General features: G+C 34.1%; 4 protein-coding genes across 4 annotated transcripts; 3 read left to right on the forward strand and 1 right to left on the reverse strand.

Moving 5' to 3' along the window:
- The first annotated feature begins 1,132 nt into the window (after nt 1-1,132).
- Nucleotides 1,133-5,675, forward strand: LOC144565297 (putative WRKY transcription factor 4). The gene is made up of 5 exons (XM_078315009.1): nt 1,133-1,582; nt 2,475-2,725; nt 3,164-3,505; nt 4,376-4,546; nt 5,009-5,675. The coding sequence occupies exons 1-5, from the start codon at nt 1,277-1,279 to the stop codon at nt 5,385-5,387; spliced, it is 1,449 nt and encodes a 482-aa protein (XP_078171135.1). The 5' UTR covers nt 1,133-1,276; the 3' UTR covers nt 5,388-5,675.
- Nucleotides 5,676-14,051: 8,376 nt separating this feature from the next.
- LOC144565438 (nucleoid-associated protein At4g30620, chloroplastic-like) lies at nt 14,052-18,454 on the forward strand. Its single transcript, XM_078315193.1, has 7 exons — nt 14,052-14,261; nt 14,424-14,557; nt 14,952-15,052; nt 17,378-17,417; nt 17,502-17,573; nt 17,809-17,865; nt 18,229-18,454. The coding sequence occupies exons 1-7, from the start codon at nt 14,195-14,197 to the stop codon at nt 18,304-18,306; spliced, it is 549 nt and encodes a 182-aa protein (XP_078171319.1). The 5' UTR covers nt 14,052-14,194; the 3' UTR covers nt 18,307-18,454.
- A 1,189-nt stretch (nt 18,455-19,643) lies between these two features.
- LOC144565745 (uncharacterized) lies at nt 19,644-21,193 on the reverse strand. Its single transcript, XM_078315569.1, has 2 exons — nt 20,957-21,193; nt 19,644-19,916 (listed from the first exon to the last, which is right to left on the reverse strand). Exons 1-2 carry the CDS (start codon nt 21,114-21,116, stop codon nt 19,825-19,827), a joined length of 252 nt encoding a protein of 83 aa, XP_078171695.1. The 5' UTR covers nt 21,117-21,193; the 3' UTR covers nt 19,644-19,824.
- Nucleotides 21,194-21,551: 358 nt separating this feature from the next.
- On the forward strand, nt 21,552-23,619 carry LOC144565753 (Tetratricopeptide repeat (TPR)-like superfamily protein). Its single transcript, XM_078315581.1, has 2 exons — nt 21,552-22,164; nt 22,332-23,619. The coding sequence occupies exons 1-2, from the start codon at nt 21,611-21,613 to the stop codon at nt 23,404-23,406; spliced, it is 1,629 nt and encodes a 542-aa protein (XP_078171707.1). The 5' UTR covers nt 21,552-21,610; the 3' UTR covers nt 23,407-23,619.
- Nucleotides 23,620-25,854: the final 2,235 nt, after the last annotated feature.

A 25,854-nucleotide genomic window follows, 5' to 3' on the forward strand; every position in this document is an offset into this window, starting at 1 on the left:
TCTTAACAAATAAATAATGATCAATGAGAAACTCCTAAACAACAAGTCTCGTAACGAGTGCAAGTATTGATCAACTCCAATTACACATTGAACTGTTCAATTCGGTACTTCGCTAAGTTATAATTGACATTTGTATATTTTAATTTAATTACAAGATGTATATCGAGTTATCATACTCGATAGACGCCTCGTTTTTTTTTCAAATTTAAAGTCATTTTTTTTATAATACTTATTATTTATTGTTTAAATTAATTGATGTTACATTATGAAAAATGATGATTACATAGTAGTAACTCATACCTATTTTATGTAAGTTTTTGTTATGCTTATCATTAATAATGTTGTAAAGCTTTAGCTTCGTAAACATATGGCAAGATAAGATTGTAAAATTTTGTATGAACTAAGTTAATAAGAAGAAGACATTTATATTTCTCCTTTTTATTTATTTTTATTTAAAAATAAAAGATAGTACAAAGGGGTCTACAAGATATTTTTGTTTAATTTTTTGAAGAAAATAACAATTTATTTCAAAATTAAAAAGGGTTAAATGTAAATTTACCGTTGATAGTGAAAACGGAGCGGATAGTGGTAAAACTATATCTATATCTCTCTTTCTTTTTTTCCAGATATGAATACAGAATATATATCAGACGATTACGGATATGGGTTCTGATAATATCAAATATTTATAAAAATGATATATAAATATTAAATAATATTAAAGTTCGTAATATTTATCTAATTATAATGGTGAATAACATAAATTTTTCATAATATATATTAAAATATATGGTATATATCTATTATTCGAATACGAATAATTGAAATATAAAACCATATCAGTATCTTTATTCACACGAATATTTGTATTTAAGTTTTCGAATACAAATTAAATAGGATCAGATATTATCCATACCGTTTTCACCCCTATATATATACTTGGGTCAATTAATTTTTCATCATGAAATAAACGGTATAAAAATCAGAGTACTGAATTATTTTCTGCATGCATTAAATGAGTAGCATATCCAGTCAACTATTTCTCTCCCAACCAGTGGCTGCCAGTCTCCAGACACCGTATCAACATTAGCCCCGTCTTACCATTTATTTGAATTAACGCCGTCAGGTCTCCTTCTTCCCCAAAAAGGCCAAAGCAACACAAAACAACACCTGGTCAATCCCAGTCAAAAAAGCCTTTCTCCCCTCCTCTCCCTTTCTCTCAACCTTCGAATTATCTCTCTCCTTTGGCCTCCTCAAAACCCTAACCTCCTCTCCCATGCCAGAAGACTCCCCCAACAGACCCACCTCTCCCTCCCCTCTCAGCTCAGATGAGGTGGCGAATCTCGGCGGCTCAACTGCGACTCCAGATGGTGACACTCCCCAGAAAGGAGTTAAAGTTGCGGAGGGAAGTGGAGATGGGAAGACTTTCTCTCAGTTGTTAGCTGGCGCCATGGCAGGGTCCCAGAAGGGAACGGCACCTGGTGCAGAATCTAGCAGTGATGCAGTCGTGGCGGCACCAGTGGTACCGGTTGCGTCGGTGGTTCCTTCGCCTGGGTTTCTGATCGAGGCCTCAGGCTTCGGGGTTAGTACAAATTGACTCTTGACCTGCCTTTTTTTAATCGTTTTGAATTTTGTGATTATTTTGATTTGGGTTTTGTTGGGAAGTTAAGACTTGAGGATTATTTTGACTGGTCAACTGTAATTAGGGATAAATTAAAGCGGTTGAAGTTCTAAAGTTAACTGTGGATTTTTTCGGTTCGTACCCATTTTATCGGGCAAATTAACTCGTAGACCATTGACCTCTTTCTCCACCAATATTTGAACGACTTACATTTCTGCTTTGATCTGCCTGTAACTTCTACTATAACCTGCCTGAATTGGAATTACCAAATAAAATATGTACAATATTGTACTAGAGAAATTTGAGTTCTTTAAACCAATACAACTCTGGTTGAGTTCACAGTTCTCCTATAGTTATCTGATTGCTCTCAAGGTTTCTGTTGATTGTGAAATTTGACCTTTTCACTTCCTCATTTTTGTGGTGGATTAAATTGAGTGTTTAGTTGAATATAACCCTTCAAAGTAGGGTTAATTCTTTGTTAATAACAGATCAACTACTTTGAAGTCATGTTGGTCTGTCATTGTGCTTATGGTTAACAACACCCTTTTTTTCCTTGGTTGAGACTAGGGGTAATTTGTGTGGTTAATTCTTCTAAATTTAGGTAGTAATTCAGTTCATTTTAGTAAGAAGGATAATTAAACTGGTCTATAGTTTACAATTTTGTTGCTCAGAGTAATTTATTTTAGACAGCATGTAAGTTTACTATTCTTGTATTCTCCACTCCCTGATTTTGGTATTTGATAGGCCTGTCAGTATTATGCGTCACAGATACCATACTGGTTAGGCCCTGCTATAGTAATTAGATTTCTTCCTTTCAAAATTCTTTACTATTTGCCATCAACTTGGAAACCAGGGGCAATTTGCTATGAGCCACCAAGCAGCCTTGGCAACTGTAACTGCTCAGGCACAAATGCATCTCCATTCACCGAAACCATCTTCTTCTTCTTCTGAGTTACCTGCAACTCCAGTTGCACACTTTACAGAGCCCACTACACCCCGGTCAGCCAACAGCATAGTAAATGCCTCGACCAGTGATGGCTTCAACTGGAGAAAGTACGGTCAGAAGCAAGTCAAGAGTAGTGACAACTCACGCAGTTACTATAGGTATTGATAATTGTTTGTCCCTATAAAACACTAAAATATCATGGATAGCCTGTAATATGAGGACTATTAGATAGGTTTCAGTCATTTGAAACATGGTAAATATCACCTGTAACCTTGCTCACCTGATTTCTTCAAAGTACAAAAAATGTCCCTTTTTCCCTTCATCTGCTTAGTAAAAATATTGCGAGGAAGACAGGTAGTTTGAGCTGGGGTATACATGATATCTTTTTAATAATTTCAGGAAGCTATCTCTCATATTCTGAGAATTTTCAGCAGTAGTGGAGTACAAAGAAAACTTTCCAAGAATGGATAATATGGCTTTGTTTCTGTTAGTGGATTCTTAATTTAACTAATGCATTCAGTGCACGTAGACCAAAATATTTTGGATAACATAATAAGAACTTGGTTCACATGCACCTAAATCTCTTCTAACAATAGGTGCACCAACTCGAGTTGCCTTGCCAAGAAGAAGGTTGAGCACTGTCCCGATGGACGTGTGGTTGAGATCACCTACCGTGGGCTCCACAATCATGAACCCCCTCAGAAAACAAGATTCTATAAAGTAAAAGGGATGTCTGATTCCATTGAGAAAGAGCCTCCGATGCCTCTGGTGCTGACCAGCGATGAACCGGAGGCATCCATTGATACTTCTTGCAAAGCTCTGGTGGTGAAAAAAGAGGAAAGTGGAGACCAGCAGCTGTATTGTTCAAGTGACTGTGAGGGTGACCCAGGCGGCAAAGCTGAAGAGGATACTGGAGAGGAACCCCATCCAAAGAAAAGGTGAGTTGTCAGATCCTTTTATGTAGTATTTATTACTCACTTGCCTCCTAACCTTTTTTTTTTCTGAATGTTACTGTCACTAAAAAAAATGGCTCTTCAGGCTATTCCATGGTGTTGGAAATCTAGAATATGTTGTTATTTTCGGACATCAAAGGTTGTATGTTCCGTTCCATACAACCCTGTGATACTTTCTTTCTGGGGATTTCACAAAAGGGCTTTTCGAGTTTCGACTATGAAGAAACTGCAGGGAAGTTATCTCTTTTGCTATTTGCAAAGGAGTCCCAATCTTTTTTTAAAAATGATGACCAGTGAGGTGGCCCTGCTACTAGGGTTCTTAACATTTTCTGGGTCTTCACTTAACTGTCCTGCTATCTAAGAATGATGCCCAAAAATCGTAGTTAAAAGTTGTTTTTGCCATTTTTACACATGGCCATGGCCAGTCTTCTGTTTCAGAATACTAATGGTTTATGTCCTCTAAATATGTTTTCATCATTTCAACCCCTCGGTGCTTTTATCAAACTGACTTGTTAGTTTTGAAATAGAAAGCAACAGGATTTTCATTGTATGTGCTATCTAAGAATGATGCCCAAAAGTTTTTTTTGCCATTTTTATACATGTCCATGGCCAGTCTTCTGTTTCAGAATTCTAGTGGTTTGTGTCCTCGTATAATGTTTTCATCATTTCAACCCCTCAGTGCTTTTATCAAACTGACTCGTTAGTTTGGAAATAGAAAGCAACAGGACTTCCATTGTATGTGATATTAAAAACTAATGATAAATCTGCAATTATTTGATAGCATAGATGTTTTATTGTAAATGTCCGTTCATTTCATCTAACATCCATATTCGGTGATTATCATAAATATTGCAGGATAATTGCAAATCAAAGTAGTACACTTAGTTCCCCAATGCCGGTACAAGCGCCTGTGCTGAGAACTGTCAGAGAACAGAAAATTATTGTGCAGAACCCAGGCCAGGTCAGTGATGGGTACAGGTGGCGCAAATATGGGCAGAAGATTGTCAAGGGAAACCCAAATCCAAGGTATGTTCATTTCTTCCGTTATTAATCTTTCATTACAATCATCACAACTGCACTGCAGTGTGTTTGCCATGCTAGGCATATTTGAAATATGGCTTTCTGCAAATATGTAAGCTCTGCACTGTGTTCAAATAGACTGTTTTTCCCTATATTTTCTGTTTTATTTTTCAAAGTGGAAATCATCCAAAATCAAGAAAAGTTGAATCAGTGATGGTTTTTATGTTTGCACAGTTTATGGTTTTACTTGTTCAGTTGTTATGAACAGTTCGAGGATAGGTTTATCAATTTCCAGCCAACTTGACAACTGCTATATAGTTTTAAGTATATTTCTAGAAGTATCCATAAGAACTTTGGTTATTTCTTTTATGTTTTTTGGTTGTAAAAGATGGGAAGATTGGGTTTAGTTCGCCATTTCAAAATTTACCTCTCCATTTACCCAAGCTTTGTCCAATTTCATTTTTACAGAAGCTACTACAGGTGCACATTTGAAGGCTGTCCTGTCAGAAAACATGTTGAAAAGGCTCCTGATGACTCAAAAAATGTTGTTGTAACCTATGAAGGAAAACACAGCCATGATATACCATCCAAACTTTTGCTCGACTCACCACGCACCTCAGGTGCTGCAAATCCACCCATGCCCAAACCTGATGTGCCTTACAAATCAGACGTTAAACTTGTGAAAGAGGTTGAATTAGGAGGTGACAATATGATAGAATCAGCGCATACTTTACTGAGCATGAGTTGTAACTCTTCTTCTTCATCAGGAGATAATAATTCAGAGGAAACTAAGGCACCAGCTTTAAAGGATAATCCTTCTTCAGCAGTTCAAGTAAAAAATTCTTGATTTGAAAGAACTTTGACTAAAGGAATTTTGATGATGCATGTTCTATTGTTTATTTATCTCATTTTAGTTTAGTGGGGTGGTGAGGTAGGTGATCATGTATGTCCGATAAAGAATTTTATGCTGACAAACATTGATATGCATTTATTTACTAGCTGATTAGTGGCAGGAAACCTTTTGTTTCTCGTTTCTTTTCTTTGTTAATCTTGTGATCATGAGTGTTGCGTGTATAGAATCCTGTTCTAGTTTTGTATATTGTATATTTGAAATGATCGCTGATTTTAAGTAGAAGGTAGCGTTGTTGTGGTGTTACTGAGCCCTGTTTTTCTGGCAATAGTTTTATACATTACAACACGTTTAATTGTTGCACATACAAAAAAAAAAAAAAAAACAAACAAAAACAAACAAAAAAAAAAACTTATTTATAGTCGGCCGGTGCTTGGAGGAGCACCATGAAGTGCACGGAGAAGAAATTATGATCTCAAGGACCAAATTAGTTGTCATGTCGCTGATAAAGTGATAATTGAAGCTTAGATGTCATTTTTACATTGCATTGGATGTTAGGCAGACGCACATGAGACGTTGATTTGGATAAAGAAATATCTGAATTTGGCTTGAACACTAAGAACTGTCAAGATTTTTAGGCGTATAAACCAAATTTTCAGTTGTGACTTCTTTCTTCATCTTTTGTTAGAAAATTACATCATCAATGAAGCCAAAATTTTGTTTTAATAATAGTTTAATCCGGATTTAATTCTGTAACAGAGATAATTTCACGCTTATGAAGAGAACGAAAGTTTAATCTGTTCTTTGAAGGAAGAAATTATAAAATCCTGCCGTGAGAGGACGTAATTTGTTTGTGTCATATAATTAGTTTTCTTTATTAATAAAATGAAGGGACAAAAATCTAATTTCTAACTTTTGACCGAACAGAATTTTAATTCTCTGAGCAGTACCTACGCTATTTTTTTCTTCTTTGTTTTCATTTGAAAATGGGTGTGAGACGGAATTATCTCGTCTGTCATTTTTATATTTTAAATTCACTGGTTAATTTCTCAGAGAATCAAAATCGATTTTAACTTGTATTAATAAAAAAATTCGGTCAATGTAGTGTCCCAAACGGAAACAGCTATTGTATGGAATAAGACAGTATCTTTTCATGATTTTTGTCCATCTTTACAGAAAGTATTATCAAATTGACCTCTCCATAATAAAATGGTTTTCCTTTTACTTCCAATAAAAGAAGGATGCTTTCTATTTTTTTTAATTCAAATAGAAATTTCTTCAAGAATACTTTTTGAAGAAAATATGCTCAAAACAATCATGATTGAGCGCAAAACAAGAATTGCTCAAATATAACTTCATACACTAGTTCTACATTTGGTTATTTTTAATATAGTTCGACTGTTTAGATAATGCACAATAATTCAACTTGAAAGGTTACGGTACTACGCATAGCACCAACCAGTTAATGCTATGACTTAAAATTTTGGTTTTGGAGATTCAAAATCACTGGTTCGAACTACTTAGTTCGATCTACATATAGAAATCTTATAAGATTCAAATTTAAATGTTTTTAAATTTTATTTTTACTATTTTTTCGGATAGGAAAACATATATTGAATTCCACGAACTTTATACCGTCCAATACCAATAGAAATGCTTTTCTTTCTATGTAAATAATAGTAAAAGAAAATACACAATTTGATTTCCTACAAATTTCAATATGAAAATTGCATTAAGCATCTTGAATCGGCTATTTCAATCTTGCAAGTCAAGATTTGAAGCAGCAAAACCAGTCCATTGATGCTATACAAAATCATAGCCTCATTATTTAGTTGTACATATCAATTATACATTATATATATAAGTATGTTTTACATATTATTTACATTTTTTTTAAATGGAGCTGATTTTACAAGACGCCCTTGGTGATCATTGGGCTACTTTTCGGAATATTCGAAATATTTTTTCTACCATTAACCATAATTCAAATTCTGAGAAAAAAAAGGAAAAAGTCAAGAGTGCAATAGTTATCTTGAACTGCTCTTGTAAATACCTCCTAGTTCTAATTGTCAATTGCAATTTAGTATTATAAACAAATTATTTATTGACCTAAACAACACTGAGCAAGCCTGGAAAGTATCTCTCATTATAAGAATGCATAAATAATTGACATATAACGAACAATAAAACTCAAAATACTTATTAAAATGCAGAGAACACACCCCCAATTATTTTTAAATTTATCATGTTATGTCACAATAAGACAACAAAATATCAAAATCATATGACGACAACAAACTAAAATAGGTCTTGAATACTGGAAGATACCATCTTCACATATACCAGAGTACATTCTAATTAACAAGATTTATTTCAGAAAATATGGCAAAGATGAATGCATTGCATGTATCATCTTCTCCAGACGAGCTAGCTTTTACGTCTTAGATGCCACTTCTACCCTCTTCACCATTTTCGCACAACTGATCATGCTCAGGCTCACTAAGATGCAAAACCATTTCAGCTGTATTGGCGCATGAGAAATTGCAATTGTTGCTGTTGCACCACAAGTTTTTTCCTTTCCTATACACCATAAATAGTTTCCCATTTGCTTGCATCTTCATTGACAACCCATTTGTGGGAATTTCTTTTACCGCAGTAGCATCTACAGGATCGCTGTTTAAAACTCTTTGGATTTTTGAAGATTTGATTTTGTGTTTCTTGCCCATAAAATGCTTGTTAAGGTTGCTCTCACTTGTTGCGGTCACGCCACAGAGCGGGCACGACCATTTGAATCCTGTCTTCTGTCTCTTTATTGGCCTCATGTGTTCTTTTTCTTCTGATGGTTGTACCTATAATCAGTACCGAAACAAAAGGTAAGGAAAAGTATAATAAGAAAAAAAAAAAAAAAAAGGAGAATCCTACAAGTAAGTGCAATCAAACCTCGGCCTTCGCCTCCTCTACTGGGATCATTGTGTTCTCAGCATAATCATCTGTCACTAAATTTAACCCTAGTTCAGAACCACCTTTGATATCGGCATCCAGTGTAGCAGGTGATGAGGATATTCCATTACAATTGTTTACCAAATGGTGAGATAAACTGCTACCCTGCTCCAACAGCAATTTTTGTTTTGGAAAATGTGTATAATCTATTGGAAGAACGACTAACTTAGCCGGCTTGCCTATGAACTCTAGTAGCATTTCTATCTCGGCTGCTTTCTTTGTTATTTCAGACTCGACATAGTTCATGATTCTCTCCTTCTCTTCTTCCAATATCTCTTCTCTCAGTCTTTCTTTCCAGAGTTTTTTCTCCTCTAGTTCCCCAGTGGCTCCACCTTGAATCAAATTTTCAGTTGGTTGATGTTTCTCCATTGAATGGCATAGGAATCACCTGCAAGTTGGCCATTTATTTGTTTTAAAGTATGATTTTCCATGTCAGGAACTGATCAAATTAGATAAAGAAATTTTGTTTTAGCAAAGCGTTCCTAAATAAGTTCATACATATCAGTTTTTACATGACCTGCCCGTGCCATTTAGATGCCTATTTGCACCAGAATGTTAAATTTATAGTACTAGTAGATTTATTTTTCGCAATAGCTATCCCAAGGTCTTTTCAAAAAAAATTAATTTTGACTTCTTGTGAAATATACTGCATTTTTGCTAATTAAAACCATTCTAATTTTCGCCGATTTTTCTTCTTTTGCAATGCTTCTATTTTTATTTTCAATTAATAAAATTTCAAAGCGCCTCTTCAAGTACAAATTTGCCTATTCAACCGTCTATGTACAAAAAAATTAAGTTGCATAAATCTCAACGTAGAACCGATTCGGTAGCTTTTGCGCCGAAATTTTTATTTTTACCATCTTCAAAAATAAAAATAAACCAAATAACTCTTGTTCTCTGGAAATTCTATTTTAACCAGGATCTGCGATTCGTTTGGCTGAGAATGCGAACCCTATTCTTTACTCAATAAGGTCGCAGATTCAAATCTGCAATTTTTTAAAAATGGAATTTTCAGACGAAAAAAAGAATTATTTGTTTTTTTTTAAGAATGTAAAAATAAAAATTCCGGACTTTCCCGAGCATAATAACAAAAATGGGCACTCCAAAATAATTTGACGAGCTCTCCTTTGTTTTCCAAAATACAGAGAGTATATTAAAATACTAAGTTCTTAGAAATAAAAAAAAATTCTTAAAAGTTTGCAAAAATTACAAATATTTTTTTGCATATTATTCATAAAAGATTCATAAAATACACAAATAATTTTTATATACGCAATCAGGGAAAAGACTAAAAAGCACAAGGAGATCAAAGACGATCTAAAAGACTAAAACAAAAAAAAAAAAGATTAAAATACTAAACAAATACAAAAGGACATCTCTCACCTTTGCATTCGGTTTGCTCGGAGTTGGTCCTCTCGGGATGCTTCGCAGAGTTTATGGGAAGGAAGAATATTTGTTTTAAACCAAATATTTGCACATTGAACTTCATTTAATATTGTACAGCCCCGCTTTTTCTCAAACTTGGCATAAACACGTGATAAGTTGGAATGCTCTGTTCCGACTTTACAGTTTCTATTTTTTCTCCAAAATAATAATTATAATAAAGCAAGCTTCCAATTTTAACTTTAGTACATTTAATTATATATGATTGCCGGAATTGGGTTTTGGCCTGTGGTGGGCGTATTCTAAATTGAGGCAAAACCCTATAAAAAAAAAAGGAAAAAGGTGAAAGACTGGGTATTTTCGCTAAACACCAAATAATAATAATAATAATAATAATAATAATAATAATATTAATAATATTAATAATATTAATAATAGATAAAATTTTAGATCCTAAATTCCCTCAAAAGTCGAAAGACTCAAAATAGAGAAAAAAAATTCCCAACTGAAATATAGTCTTCGGCTCCAAGCCCGTTTGAGCCCAGCCCATTAACTCTTACATAAACGGATGAATTATAAGAAAATATGATTATACAACTATGTATTTTAAATATAGAAAATATTTTTAATAAAAAGAACTTTAAAGTAAAAAAAAACTTAGCTAGTTCTTTTAAATATATTCCAACTTTTTATAACACAAAGTTAAATTGTCAAGGCAAGTTTAATAATAGTACAAAAGTCACATAATTCATCTTCATTGCAATTTTGTGTTATAAAATAAATTAAATTTATACAACAACTAAAAATAAATTAAATATATATACAAAAAGTTCGTGATTGGTGATTTGATTTGAGTTCAATTCAAAAAAAGTTTGTAATTAATTAGGTTTAAAATTGGTTCGTTCTGAAACAAATTAAATCAGTTCGGTTCAAAATTAGTTCGAATTTGAAGTCGAACGAGGTTAAGTTATATTCGAAACTCTTATTTTCAATTCTAAACCCTGCTTCAATTTCGAATCAGTTAAATTAGAAACTAATTCGAATTGATTTGAACCAAACTCGAACTCTTCTTTTCATTTCAAAACCCAGATTCGAATCAAACCAATTCCGTTCCAAATGGTTCGAACTAGAACTTGATTAAGTTCGATTCAATTTGATATGTTTGCAAAAGTAAGAAAGCCTCTTTCCCTTCAAAAAGCAGATTAGAAATCGGCATCAAGTTAGGATCATATAGTGGCAAAAGTTCTAGTTTTTTATTTTTTGAATCAATTTCTTTAGAAGCAAACTCAAGGTACCAAATTCTGGTGGTATTTGACCCGTCAACCCATTCATTGGTGGTTTAGGACCCCAGTTACTGTGCACAATCGTATACTGAGGTGCTACCCGCGATTGTTAGAACGACGCGAGCCGGATCTTGATTCCGTTCATAGGTAGTGTTCGGCAAGGGTAGCTTAGACTTCCTTAGAGTTCCTTAGTGCTCTAAGGAGTCTTAAGCTTGCTAAATATTTGTTCCTTTGTAAAGCTTAAAGCCACTTTCTTAAGCCTCCTTTTGTTCACATTTTTAAGCTTATTCAAGTTTTTAAGGAGCCATTCTATGTGGCTTAAGCACTTGAAGCTTCTTGAGAAAGTTATTTCTTAACTTTTTGTTACCAGACACTTCTTCCTTAGCAAAACTTAAAATTTAATCCTACTTAACTTGTCGAACACCCTCTATAAAGATGAAGGGGAGGAGGTAACTAAACCCCATCTCATTTGGGGCGGAAAACGAATTGACAGAAAATTTTCTAACTAAAACGGGACTTGGAAATTTTCATTGCCCCCTTTTACATATGTACGAAAAAATATTAAATACTGAATATATTAAAATTGGACGAGGTGTAATCGAGGTATTTTCTTTTAATAACTTTAAAGACATGTTATACGTGCATAGAAAATAAAAAAATGTGACATGACGTGAAACGTCATGCATGCGATTAAAATTTACTTTTATGTAACGTGTTTGTGACTAAAATAGTAAAGACGATTACGTTATGTGTGGTCACACCGTAACCACACATAACGTGACTATTTGTGCGACATGAGTAATTGCGTTTAATATTCTTATGTTTAAGTTAGTTTAAAAAATAATAAAAAATGTACAAAAAATAAGAAACTATTACAAAATAAATTATAATTAAGAATAATGTTGCGTAACGTGTCACGATACGTGACTAAATTGGTGGAGGACATTCATGTCATATGAATGGTCACATCATGTGACACACGAGTTACATCACATGATCGACACACGTGACATGACGTAACTGGTAACGATGTAACTAATTTTCTTTTCTACACGTGCATAAAATTGTAGGGAGAGTTGTGTTGTGATTAGATATGTCACGACATGATACGTGTTGTGATTGCATATCCTACGTTTTGATCATTCTAGTAACTTAACTATTTTTTGAAAAATAACACGTCACATTACGTGAAATTTCTAATTACAACACAGCACGTTACATAGTTCACACGTAATTAAATTTATTAGATATTAATTAAATAGTGAATCAAACTTAAATTATAAAAAAAATTACTAAATATTAATTAAATAGTGAATTTTAAATGAACTATCTTAAATTATAAAAAAATATAGTAAAATATGACGTGATGAACACATTACTTACGGTCACGATATTGTTGGTTGAGCAATAATTTTTTTCATCTATTTGATTAATTTGCAAAAACATACAATTATTGAATTTTACAATGTGTTCTATTTTTTGAAAGATATGTAGGTTCAAGTCGAATGAAATTGCATTATGGAATGGACTGAAGAAGACATGAAGACACTTATCAAGAATACAAATTGTAAAATCAGAAATTTGGTAAAGTATGTGTGAGGCTGTCTAAACAGGGATAAAACGTTGGTAACGTTTTATACTTGTCAGAAGTAACAAGCTGGTCAAAATCAGAAACAAGTTACAACGTTATAACGTTTTATAAACGTTGTGACGATTTAAAAACGTCATAACGTTATATAAACGTTGTAACGTTTTAATAGTTACAGAACTACTGAAGCACGGCTGTACAGTATCAACTTGAAACGTTGTAACGTTTTATGTATGTCAGAATGTTAAGTACAGCTGTACCAAAGATTAAAATTCAAATTTAAACGTTGCAACGTTTATACAAAACGTTGTAACGTTTTAATTAAATTTGAGCTTCAAAGAGCATATATTTTGATCATGTTTTTATAGGCAAAAACGTTATAACGTTTTGCTAAGCTGTCAGAAAATTTAAACCCTAAAATCACACTTTGGACTAAAACGTTGGTAACATTTTATGTCAAACAGCTCATTTTTTAGCTGACCCTATAAATAAGTGATTGGGCTTTCTTCCCATCTCATCTCAGCCGACCCTAATCTTCTAAAAAGTAATTTTCTGAGAGCTTAGCCTACTCCATTGTTGTGAGAGCTTAAAACTTCAAAATCCCTCAAACAACCTCAAACACACTTCACTAATCTCAAATTAGATTAGGTTAGAGTGATCTATTGAGTGTTTCTCTTGAGTAGCTTGAACTAAGAGACCTTGTTCTCATCTCTTTGAGCTGGCCGTTTGACTTCCCGTTTGGTGTGTAAGGGCTCAACGGTTCACAAGTTGTAATCCTTTCGTATTGTGTAATAGAAAGGCGCACCACTCAAGGTTGCGAAGCCCCGGAGACGTAGGCCTTTATTTTGCCGAACTCCGTTAACATCCCGCGTGTCAAATTTCTCTAAACTCATCTATTTATTTTCAATTGCAATTTAATTTCAGTTTTTGTTCAATTAGAGGTGCATTTAGTATAACAGATATAACTATTTGCATTTAATGATTGTCGTTTCAAATTTAATCAACTTAGATCCGTACAAAAATGTATTGAAATTTGAGTGATGCCTTCTATGGACATAAGGACCTATTTGTAAAATGAACATATTTTTATTTTCAAAGTTCAAACATTCGATCTGAACCGTTCATCTTGTTCTCCATATTAATATGTGCTTGGAGACCAAATTTTACATTTTTCTGAATTTATTTACTATTTATTAAGATGGGTACAAAAAATATCAAATTCAGACCATTGAATTTTGTACCCATCTTAATAAATAGTAAAAAAATTCAGAAAAATGTAAACTTTGGTCTCCAAACACATATTAATATGGAGAACAATATGAACGGTTCGGATCGACTATTTGAACTTTGAAAATAAAAATATGTTCATTTTACAAATAGGTCCTTATGTCCATAGAAGCCTTTGCCTTGAAATTTTACTTGTTGTTTCAATTTTACGGGCTTAACCCTGACAAATCTGAAATTATTGGACCCAACTAGGGATAGACTTTTTCACACTCATCTTCGTTTTCACACATCTCCCTCCCTCCCTCCTCCTCTCTTATTCGCTAATGGCGACCTCGGCTACTTTAACAGCTCAATTGTCGAAGGTTTCTACCTTTCCCTCTCCTTCTCTTTGTAAGTGGACAGTGATTGAGGTTTCGTGCTTCAATTTTGTTATATTTACTATTAACGTTCTTCCGATACGGGCATAATAGTTGCCCTATTTTGTACAGTATTTGTAATAAGTTATTTTGTTTTCAGCTCCTTAAACTATCTGATTCTTGCGCATCTCTTTAGGTTGTAATTCGAGGACAGATCGGGTGCGGTTTTCAAAATTTTCCCCTGTGGGAAGAATTAATTCAAGGAGATATGTTGGTGTTTATGCTTTATTTGGTGGGAAAAAGGACAATAGCGACGATGGATCCTCAAAGGTTGCACCCTTTCTTTATTTAATTTTATAAAGTCATTACAGTAATTTCACCTTTGCACCTGTGCAACTTCAGAATATATAGGGCAAACCTGAAGTTAAAAGTATGTAATACTTACATCATTTGCATCTTTAAAAACATAACAAGTATACTCTATGCAAAATCAGTTTGGCAATTATTGGAATTAGAAGTATTAAAGAGGTTTATTGGTCATACATTTTTTTTATGGAGAAATGCTTAGTTCAGTGGGGAAAAAAGAAAATGATAGAAGACTAGGTTATACAGATTCTTACTTGGAACTTCAATTCTATTTTCCATAGTGCTATCATTAGTTTTTCAGTTTTTCTATATAAAATATTCTGAAGCTGATACATTTTCCATTGTGTGCTTAAATTAGCCTGGCTTCTTAGGAAACATGCAAAATTTGTTTGAGACAGTTAAAAAGGCTCAACAAGTTGTTCAAGTTGAAGCTGTTCGAGTACAGAAGGAACTTGAAGAGTATGTAAAAGACCTCTCTTGTATTTGTTTAATGGGGGAATTTCATGTATCCCCCTCAAAAACCTTGAAATTACGTATTTCCCCCTCTAAAATTCATAATATCATATTTACCCTTTCAAAGTTCAGAAACTCACAAATTTACCCAATTCACTGATTTTTCTAATAAAACTCATTTTAAATATATAACTTACCCATTTTACCCTTTCTCCTTTATTGATTTGTTTCATTGTTGTGTGTTGAGATCTGTGCCATTACCTTCCATCAGACTCCGCCTTCCATCAGATTAAAATTTTTCCGTCAAAGAAGGATACGTCCATTCTCGATCTCTCACTCTCTCTGCACCGCTGGTATATCAGAACATAAATGCCTAAGGGCTTTTCACTCAAAAAAAAAAATATCAGAACATAAGAAATGACACTGCACCACTGGTATCGATTTTGAAAAGGAGTATACAAATCAGACTCAAAGTTTGACTAAAGGACACTGCACAGTGGAATTTCTGTATCGCATTTAGTTTTCTCACACTGCATTGCTGGTACCAGAAGTTTCTTATGTGCAATCTCATACATGAAATTTATGCTCAAATTAAAGAATTTCATCTTCATAACTTATCAGTCCACATAGACTTAGATCTCTGCTCTCAAGTATTACTCAAAACAAAAGGCCACAAGCTATTAATATTAATAGCTATTTGTTTCTTCTCTTGTAAGTTTAAATTACTTAAGAACAGAAAAAATAACTCAACTTCATGCACCTTTGTACAGAACAATTTAATAAAAACCTTTGTACTGTTCTTAAAAACACCTTTGTACAAAACAACTCCCAACTGAGCAGATCAATCTGACTTCTTAATCTATATTGGCGATCATTGTTGAGAAACAAAGCAAGCTTCCAACCATGTCAGATCAAGCATCCCACAAAGATCGTCATCAATCTGAGGTTAAGGACAATTTGTATGCTTCATTATTAACTAAAAGAACAGGTACAAAGTTATATATTGGTACATTTAATCAGGTACCAAGAGGTACAAAATGCTACATTAATATCTATACTGCTATACGTGGAAATAATTTCATCTGGGCCTCTCTCAACCTAGTATATCGAGATGTTGCCAAAAATATTTAAGCAGATCTATTATTTGAAAAAAAAAATCTCTTATAGTATTTTTTTCAGACTATAACAAATTCAAGAAAAGATGATTAAATCTTGCTATGTCAGATAACAGTTCGTAAAAACCACTATTTGTAGAATTGTAGTCTAAAACAAAATTAACTTTTTTAACAATATCTGTGTGAAAGTGTTCATGCAAGAATTGAATTAAATGGGATTTATATTTCTTTTAAATCTCAAAATGTGTCTAATACACGAGATGGCCTTATATAAGCTCTGATACAAAGTACATAGCAGCTGTAACTAACTGCCAGTTTAGTGCTAATTACAACTATACCCTAGGATTTAGTGGGTCATATATGCCTCTTCTGAGATAGTCGCTCTGACTCTATTATCAAGGTTTTGTTGTATTATCACTCTCGAGTCTATGTGAATTCCATATGCTTGTATTTGTGTTGGATGTAACGTGAGAAGAGATGATAGAATGCAATGAAGAGCGTTGTCTGGGTGGCGAGACTAGTTGGTCCATCATTCTGGCAGGGGTTACTAGAAGGAAGAAGCTATTCAATCCAAATGGAGAGATAACATGAGAGAGAGCAGTGAATTGACGGAAGAGAGAAGAACAGGAGATGGCTCTCAATCGCTGCTGACGGAATTTTAATGGAGAGCTCCGTCAAATTGAGATCTAGCTGATGGCATCAATCTTTCAAAAAGGATCAAACGGTTTCTCTTGGAGAGAGGGAGGGAGAATTTTTATTTTTTGTAATCAAGGGTAAAGTGGGTAATTTTTATATTTAAAATAAATTTTATTAGAAAAATCAGTGAATTGGGTAAATTTGTGAGTTGTTGAGCTTTAGAAGGGTAAATATGATATTATGAATTTTAGAGGGGGATATACATAATTTCAAGGTTTTTGAGGGGGATACATGAAATTCCCCCTTGTTTAATTTTTGGACGATCTCATATGTACATTGAGGCGTGGATTATCATCATATGCAATGTAATAGTTGCCCTCAATTTGTTTTATATAACCAAACTATTCATTCTTTTGAAGCAATCAAGGGGGCAGGTATTTTCCATTTTTTACAGGTTATGCATGACGCATGTTTTGATGTTTTGAAGAATGGAAATAAATCTTTTAGATTGATTTTATATTTTACATTGATGAGAATATGTACAGCATTGGTTACATTTGTCTGACATTTAATATTGTAGAACGGAGTTTGATGGCTATTGTGAAGGTGAACTCATAAAGGTGCCTCCAATACTTTTCTCTGGTTTATACTTTTTGTCACTTGTCTATTACATGTTACATGGTTTTATTAATTTATCGTTTTAGGTAACACTATCTGGAAATCAACAACCAATACGTACCGAAATAACAGAAGCAGCAATGGAACTAGGTGCTGAAGTATGTATCACTCTCTATTTCTTTGTATGATGTAATAGAACTTATAATCTTGACTGCTCCACAGTGGCCCGGTGTTACCTTCTGAAACTTCTTGTTTTGTTTACTTTTTTCTTTGCTATGTCCAGTTGCAGTCTCATTTTCAAATCCGAAAGTTAGTTCAGTGGTTTACATATACAGGGTTTATTTCATTTGATACTAAATTTTACTATTATTGACCCTTTTTTGTGGTCTGCAGAAAGTCTCTTTATTACTCACTGAAGCCTACAAGGATGCACACCAAAAGAGTGTGGTGGTAAAATACTTATTTACTGACCATTTCTCACTTCAGTTGGACTGTTTGGTTTGATCTGGGACACTATTGTATAGTACTATAGATCCAGCATCCTGTCTTTGCAAAACAAATTAAGTCCAAGAAACACCCTTGGCTGTTATGCAACTCAACCTCGATTCTCAATTTACCATTCATTGTGATTGCAAAAGAGAAACAAGTGGTATTAAATGGTGAAGAGTACCATACTGTATCACCTTTATCATGCTATTTATGCCAAAGCAGCTTCCTTAACTGATTTTTATGAAGTCATTGGCTGTATGTAGATCCAAACCTGAGGGATATTTTTTCTTTTGTCTAACATAAACATATGGAACCCTGACTCAGGCAATGAAAGAGAGAATGAGCAATCTGGCACAGAGCTTAGGAATTCCTCAGGGTCTCGATCAAGGTTTCAATAAGTGATTGTACTGAAATTTGATCTATATTTATTTGTTCCCCTCAATTTTGTAGCAAGGCATGTCAATTGTAAACCTGGATTATTGTAGTCCAGTCCGTACTGTTTGTAGTGCGCAAGAGTTTTAGCAGCTAATGCATAATTTTTCAAATCCTTGCTTAATCTTGGTTCAAGTCAAATTATTAGTGTTATATCATCAATGAACTGATTATCACAAAGGGAACTAATGGAAAGAGAGAGAGGACTGACAAAAAAAAAAAAATTGGAGAAATTATTATAATGCTTCAAAGGAATCTTCTAAAGAAAAGGTGTACATGACTTGAACCGAAGAGATTTCACATATTTGTGTTGGGAAAATCAGAATTTACACAAACTAAAGGAAATTGGTTATGTATGCATCTGCATTTCAAACTCCCGCATTAATAATTAATTTAACTTGATGCCAGCGTTTATTTAGATTGGCATATTAAATGGTAAGTTCCCTATTGATTGGGTACTGGTAACGGGCAAGAATGTCCACTATAGTGTATGCAGTACCAGCACGATTGATACCCTCATTACAATCAGTATATGTATGAAAGTATATGTAACTACCTGGCATGAACAATTCGGTTGGATACATTAAATGATCCTGCACCCTTATTGTATATGTACTCAGAGAAAAAAAAAAACTCTTTCATAAAAACCAGATACAGATAACTGAACAATATTCTTTGGTGTTCTCACTTCCAGTGGAACTCCATGGAATTTCATCATCAGTAAATTGGCACCATATCTTTTCTGCTTGTTCTTTTTTAAGCTGTTTTTTACCTGGATTAGTGCTTCGATTGAGTGTACTTGATGCTTAATTAATGCGTAGTCACTTGAAAGATTTACTCAACCAGCAGGCACGAGTCACGACCAGCAAATCGTTGTTGGGTTGACTATGCATTTTTTTTTTTTTTGACAGACTAGTATCAACTCGAGAAGATCAGATAAGATAACAAAATTCCAACCATATGACAATTGCGTAAATTTCCTTGAAATGAATTATAAAAATAAAAAATAAGCACCGTTTCCTTTCTCAATTTTTGGACAATACATTTGTTGATACTTGATAATTAGCAACACAGCTGCATTTAAATAAGCATGTATTCTTACTGTTTTTAGCTAGAAATAAGTAAAATATGCATCTGAAGTTATTTAGAGATTCAAACTCATCTGTTTAAGACATTTAATTTCTAACTCTACTCAAAGCCACACTGGTCATGTCCCATCTAAAGTAATCAAGGCACATTTGCTAAAGAAATTGCAGGTTTCCATTACACAGAAAAAACAAGGTAAATGAGCAAATGAAAATCGGATATCCATGATCAAGGAAAATCCTTCAGAACCAATATTTGTTTCATTTTCTTATTATAACACCACCACAAACAAAATTTTGGTATAGAAGCTGCACCATAGTACTAAAAATGTAAAAAGTTAAGCTAATCTCCCCTCCCTAATTCAAAAAAATTAAACACTAAAAAGTTCTCCGGGATTTTAATTTATTTAAGTGATGGTTGGCCAGTAGAAAGCCGATCACTCCTAGCTTTGTTTGCTTTTTCCATGTAATCTTGGTGGGACTGATGCTTCGCTCCTGCATTTGTCAAATATATTTGATAACAATGTCAGGTACTAAATTGTAGGGTATATAACAAATATTGAAGAGATATACATATATAAATAACCTACTTAGATTAATCAAACATACAGATACCATACAGGATTACACACGTCTTTGATTGAATTTTGGCAAGGTTCTGTACAAGTTACTGGTCAGTGTGGTAATAAATAGCACTAGTCTGATAACTTTGTTCCCCTTTTTATGTTTTCTTTTTTGTACTTCCATTCACCGGAGTTAATCACAGACATCAGGATGACATAGTCAAGACTGCAATAACTTGATGTTTGATTGAACAAATAATGGAACAATTTGGCAGTTAATGTTAGCAACTTTTTCATACATAGGAAAGGGTTTTAGCTGTGCCCCCATATGCTCCAATCAACTAATATATTTTATTTAAGAAACAAAAACCCAAATAATCCCATTCTTATTTCAGATGTAAAAGATAAAATATTGCATATTAGGGTTAGTTTTATATACCTTTGGAGATAAAAACGAAGTGAAGGCTTAGTATAATATTTTTACAAGAAATTGAATCATCAGGCATTTGATTATGGTAAATGGATTCTGTTTGAGCATCTGGATTAGGATTTTTCGAATAATTTGAGTGAACAAATCCACTGTCTGCTAAATTGACCTTCTTATAAGATCGATCTGGTATATCAACATGTACATAACCTTAACTGAGCCATTTTAAACAGGAAACATATAACACTAGAAAAGTAAGTCATAGTACAGTCTAGAACAAGTGCAATGTCAGGATCTGAGCTATTAGTGAGTCGCTCGGTATAGGTTTGTACATGATTAATCACCCAATTACTTCATATGTTCTCCAGAAATAGGTTGACACAGAATTTGATATAGAGGAGAGATGCAACTATGTTAATAGGTTTGATAAAAACGAGTGACCAAAGCAAGAGACAAAACTTAATGGTCAATTCTTCTCGGATTCCATTAAAATCCGAACAGGTGGAGGGGGCGGACCGGCGGGGAATCAGGGAGAGAGAGAGTACCTCGGCTCATTAAATACCAAGGAACAGCGAAAACGGCGGCGATAATGGTGATTCCAGCGAAGACATGCTTAGGGTTTCCACTGTACATGTAATGGTCTAGCTTCGCTCTGAACCCTCCTCCACCTACCCGGCCGCCGCTGCTGGTGGTCTCCGCTCCCATTTCTATTGGTCTCTCCTTTCCCCCACGCAGTCGCACCTCTCTCACACGATCTCGACCTCTTGTCAGCGAAAACACAATAAAATATGTTGTTTCGTGCTATTTCATAATAGGACTAGTTATGCTGCCAATTATGCGGTGATTAATTCATCCACGGGCCCCACTCACAAATGACCTTATTATGCAGCAAAATTACAAAACCAATAATGGGAATTCACATCCCCTCAGATTGTCTGCCTGAGTACAATTAAATCGAACGGATAAAGATTGAAATTTTTAACTTTGCACGAATCTCAAAACACAAATAATACTGCCCCCTCCATCATTCGGAACAGGCACCGGATGATATTAAATCTGGACCGTCCGTTTCAAATTTTTTTTTGAGGCAGGTTATCAGGTACCTGGGAGGATACGGATCCAACGAATGGAAGGTCAAAATCCAAACACCAACAATTACTACTACTCTTTGATTTCTACACTCTCCAGTACCCTCTCCAATGGATCTTACCTCCATTATTCTCCGACGATCGCAAGGCCACCACCTCTGGCGTTCGTTACTTCATCTCCGGTCGTCTTATCCTATCCATTTCCCTCTCATCTTTTTCTACTCGACTTCTCCCGATTCCCTGCCGGCCTCTCCCATCGCCACTCCACACGACGGCCTCAGCGACTTCGAACCAGAACCGGAACCCGTGGGACCCACCAAAGTTGATATCTACGACCTCCAGTCCTTCATCCAGATCCTCGCCAGTGCGAAATATCTATCCTCTTCCCCGAAACAAGCTATGACTCTGCTAAATAGTTCGTCGGCCGTGCAACTCAGCAAGGAATTGGTGTGCAGGGCAATGTGGGAGGTGAGGCAGGATTGGGAATTAGCTCTTTTCGCTTTCAGGTGGGGGGAGTTGTGTGTGGCGAGTTACCCTTGGGCTTGGCACTTCATCATACAGGTTGTGTGCAAGAAGGAAAGGTTTGATTTGGCATGGGTGTTGGTGCAGAAGATGTACAGAAACGGAATTCTCACTCGACGAGCAATTGTTATCATTATGGAATGGTAATCTCTTTGATTCTCTTTTTGTTTTTGAAAATTTATAATTTGATGCAATGCTTATCCATTATGGGGAACCAATTTTGAAGTTCTATGTGGAGATCAATCTCTGGTTGAAGATTTGTAGATATGGTAATCACATAATATAGTATAAATATTTTTGGAATTTACAGGTATGCTGCTACTAATCAGGCAGGAAAGGCAATTAAAACATTTTGTATAATTGAGAAATTCAAATTAAATGCTGATATGGAAATTTTTCAATCACTTCTTCGTGCCTTGTGCAAAAAGCAAAACATAGAAGAGGCCGAGAAATTGCTTCTTACCAACTGGAAAAAATTTCCACTTAATTCTGAAAACTTCAACATAATTCTCGACGGGTGGTGCAACATAATGCCTGATATAGTCGAAGCAAAGAGAGTTTGGCGAGAGATGTCAAATTACTGCATTAGTCCTGATGGCACTTCCTATATGCACATGATCAGGTGTTTTGCAAAAGCACGAAATCTATCTGATTCTCTAAGGCTTTATGATGAGATGAAGAAAAACGGGTGGGCCCCGGCTCTTGAGGTGTATAATTCTTTGATTTATGTTCTGATGCAAGAAAATTGTTTGAAGGAGGCTAACAATGTTTTAAAGAGAATTCATGAGGCTGGTCTGAATCCTAATGTGGAAACATACAACTGTATGATACATCAGTTATGTGAAAGTCAAAAGTTTGTAGAGGCTCAGGCTTTAATGGAGGAAATGACGGTTAAGGGCATAAAGCCTAATTATGAAACCTACCATCCATTTATAAACCAAGACGATGCTGAATCGACCTTAAAGATTTTGAGAAAAATGAAAGAGAATGGATGTGGACCCTATGGCTCTACATTTCTCTTTCTCCTCGAGAAATATTTTAGTTTGAAAGAGTCAGGAAATGCATTGAAGTTTTGGTATGAAATGAAAAATTATCAAATCAAACCTGACCGTTCGCACTATATGGTATTGGTAAAAGGGTTGGCAAAATATGGCTGGGTCGAAAAGGCTTTAGAGTATTACAATGAGATGAAAGAGAAGGGTTGCGGGCCTGATATTCGGCTTGAGAAAATGTTTAACACATTTTTATTGAATAACAAGGAACACATGGGGAGAGTTGATGGAAAATTTGATACTTTGCAAGGGGCAAATTACAACTTAGGATCAAAGGGACCTAACTTGTATAGTCAAGGCAGTAATATAAATGCATGTCGAGATTTAGGTTGAATAAGGGGAGGTAAATTCTTGTCTGTCAGCATTTGCAGAAGAAATGTAGTCAACAGCTATCTTTGATCTTAGAATTCTTTGCCCTTTTGAGTAGTTTTGCGGAAGTATATCTAACAAATTTTCTTTTCTTTTCATGCAAAATTTTTTGGTGTAAAGAAGAATATTATGAGTATTCGTTTTTTCATTATCTCTAATCATTTTAATTAAGCACTTGTTCTAAGCCTTCATTTTTCATCTAATTCAGTTCTGTATCAGTGTATTTCTCCTTTGATTTTGTTTATAGGTTTGATCCTCAAAACGGTTACTCTTGTTTGATGCGTGAGACTAGAAGTCCCACTTTTAGTTCAAAATATTGACAAATTAGGCCCGAGAATCCCACAATATGGCATTTGTAAGGCCTCTTGCAGTAATCCGATTTAATCTACACCGTTTGAAAGATAAAATGAACGAATACAATTCATTTAATTTAGCTATACTATAGCCAAAATTAATTTATTGTACAACAGAATTAGAAAAAAGATTCCGGTTTTAAAAACTAAAGAAGGATGCTAAGTTTAGTTATTCAAGGTAAAGATGGTTTCAAGAATAATACAACGATTCAAACTAAGAAAAGAAAGTGTTGGTATCGCATATAAATTCGAGACGAGACAAATCGATCAAAAGAAAGATGAACAACAGAAGAAAATTAAACAAAAGAACATTAGAATAAAATAGAGCACTAACTCCACAACTAGTTCGAGTATCTTGGATAAGTGAAAACGCAGAGCTACTAATATCATCAGAGGCGATCCAGGATTTTCATAGGGTTCAAACTCGTTAACTAATCGAGTTCGATTTAATTATTAAAATAATTTCGGAGTTCATATGCTTCAAGAAAGTTGATGAATTCATGATTCTAAGTTGTAAATTAATCACTTTAATTAAAAATAGTGGGGCTGATTACATGCAGGAAATGGTTTTTAGGAAATTAATTCTATGAGTGATGTGAACCGTAGAATCAAAATAGAAAGATCCAAAATGGAAATGTCCAAAATAAAAGGTCCAAACAACTATTCTTAGTCTTCAAAGTAGAAATATATACAACTTAAAAATCAATCAATGGCCCGTTGAACAAATAGAGAATAACTGTCTTCAGTACTGGACTTCAACAAATGGTTTTGGTGTTTCCAGAGGGGAGCAACATAAATTTCAGAGGAGGAAAATTGAACTGGGCTTATAAATCATTACAGAATTTCAAAATTCAAAGGGGGCAGTTGTCCCCCTGAGCTTTATTGGGTCAGGCCCTCATTTTCGTTTTCATCAGCGCATTTCTTCCCCTCAAATTTAATCGCTCCTCCTCTCTTCGAGCTTCGGTTTAAATCAAAAGGAAGAAAGGGCAGACCGCAGACTTGATTTTCTTCGAAACATAGAAGATGGGAATGTCAAATGGAAAATACGCTCTCTTCTTGGTTCTTTAGAAAGTAGGAAGATGGAAGCTACAATTGAACCACGGGGAAATATATATATATATATATATATATATAAAGTGGGACCCATAGTACTTTGTAATTTTAATTTTAAATAAAATATAAAATATCTGTTAATTTTATACAGTTACTAATAATTTGTCTTAAATATCACATAAACTTTTACTGTTAAACATGGCTCGTTTTCCTAATTCTTAAAATTATTTTTACTGTCAGTTGTCACTTGTCAATTATAACGCATAATTCAACCGCGTAAACTTCACAAATGAGCAGCACCAGCACAGGCCTGAAATTGTTAAAACTTTAAATTTAAAAGATTTAGGACTAAAATACTTTTTTTTTATTGAAAACCGTAGGTAATTGTATTGATTCAAAAAGTTACAAGCAACTATTACATCTTGTCCAAGTGTCTGTAAAAATTCATAAATAAAAAATACATAGAGATATATGCATTCTGTAATTATAAAAGTTTTGTCATTGTTCTTTATCTACTTAGGGTGTGTTTGGATGTCATGGGATTACGAAATGAGAATAGGAATGAGAATGAGAATTCATTTTTGAAAAAGTGGAAAACCACGAGTATGGAATGCATGGGATTAATTATGGAAATATGACAAAATGAGTGTTCATTTATATTATGGGATTAATTGTGAGAAATCTTTATTTATTTTGAAATATGTATATTTATTTAATTGTTTTAGTTTAGTTATAAATGATTTTTTATTTAATTATTGTTTTTGAATAGTATAGTGTTCTGTTCTGTATTGATTGTAACCAATTAAGTTAAAGTTAGCTTAATATAAAAAGTAATTAAATATAAAATTACAATGAAAAAAAATTGTCATGCCACCATCTATTTATTTAGACCAATAATATATTATAAATTTAATATTTAATGGGTTGTAAATTGTAACATTTGGTAAACATAATTTTTTTTTTTAAATTATATTAATGAATAAAAACTGTCTTGCCACCGTCTATT

This window comes from Carex rostrata, chromosome 14 (assembly GCF_964058835.1).
Source record: "Carex rostrata chromosome 14, lpCarRost1.2, whole genome shotgun sequence".
NCBI classification, from domain to species: Eukaryota; Viridiplantae; Streptophyta; class Magnoliopsida; order Poales; family Cyperaceae; genus Carex; species Carex rostrata.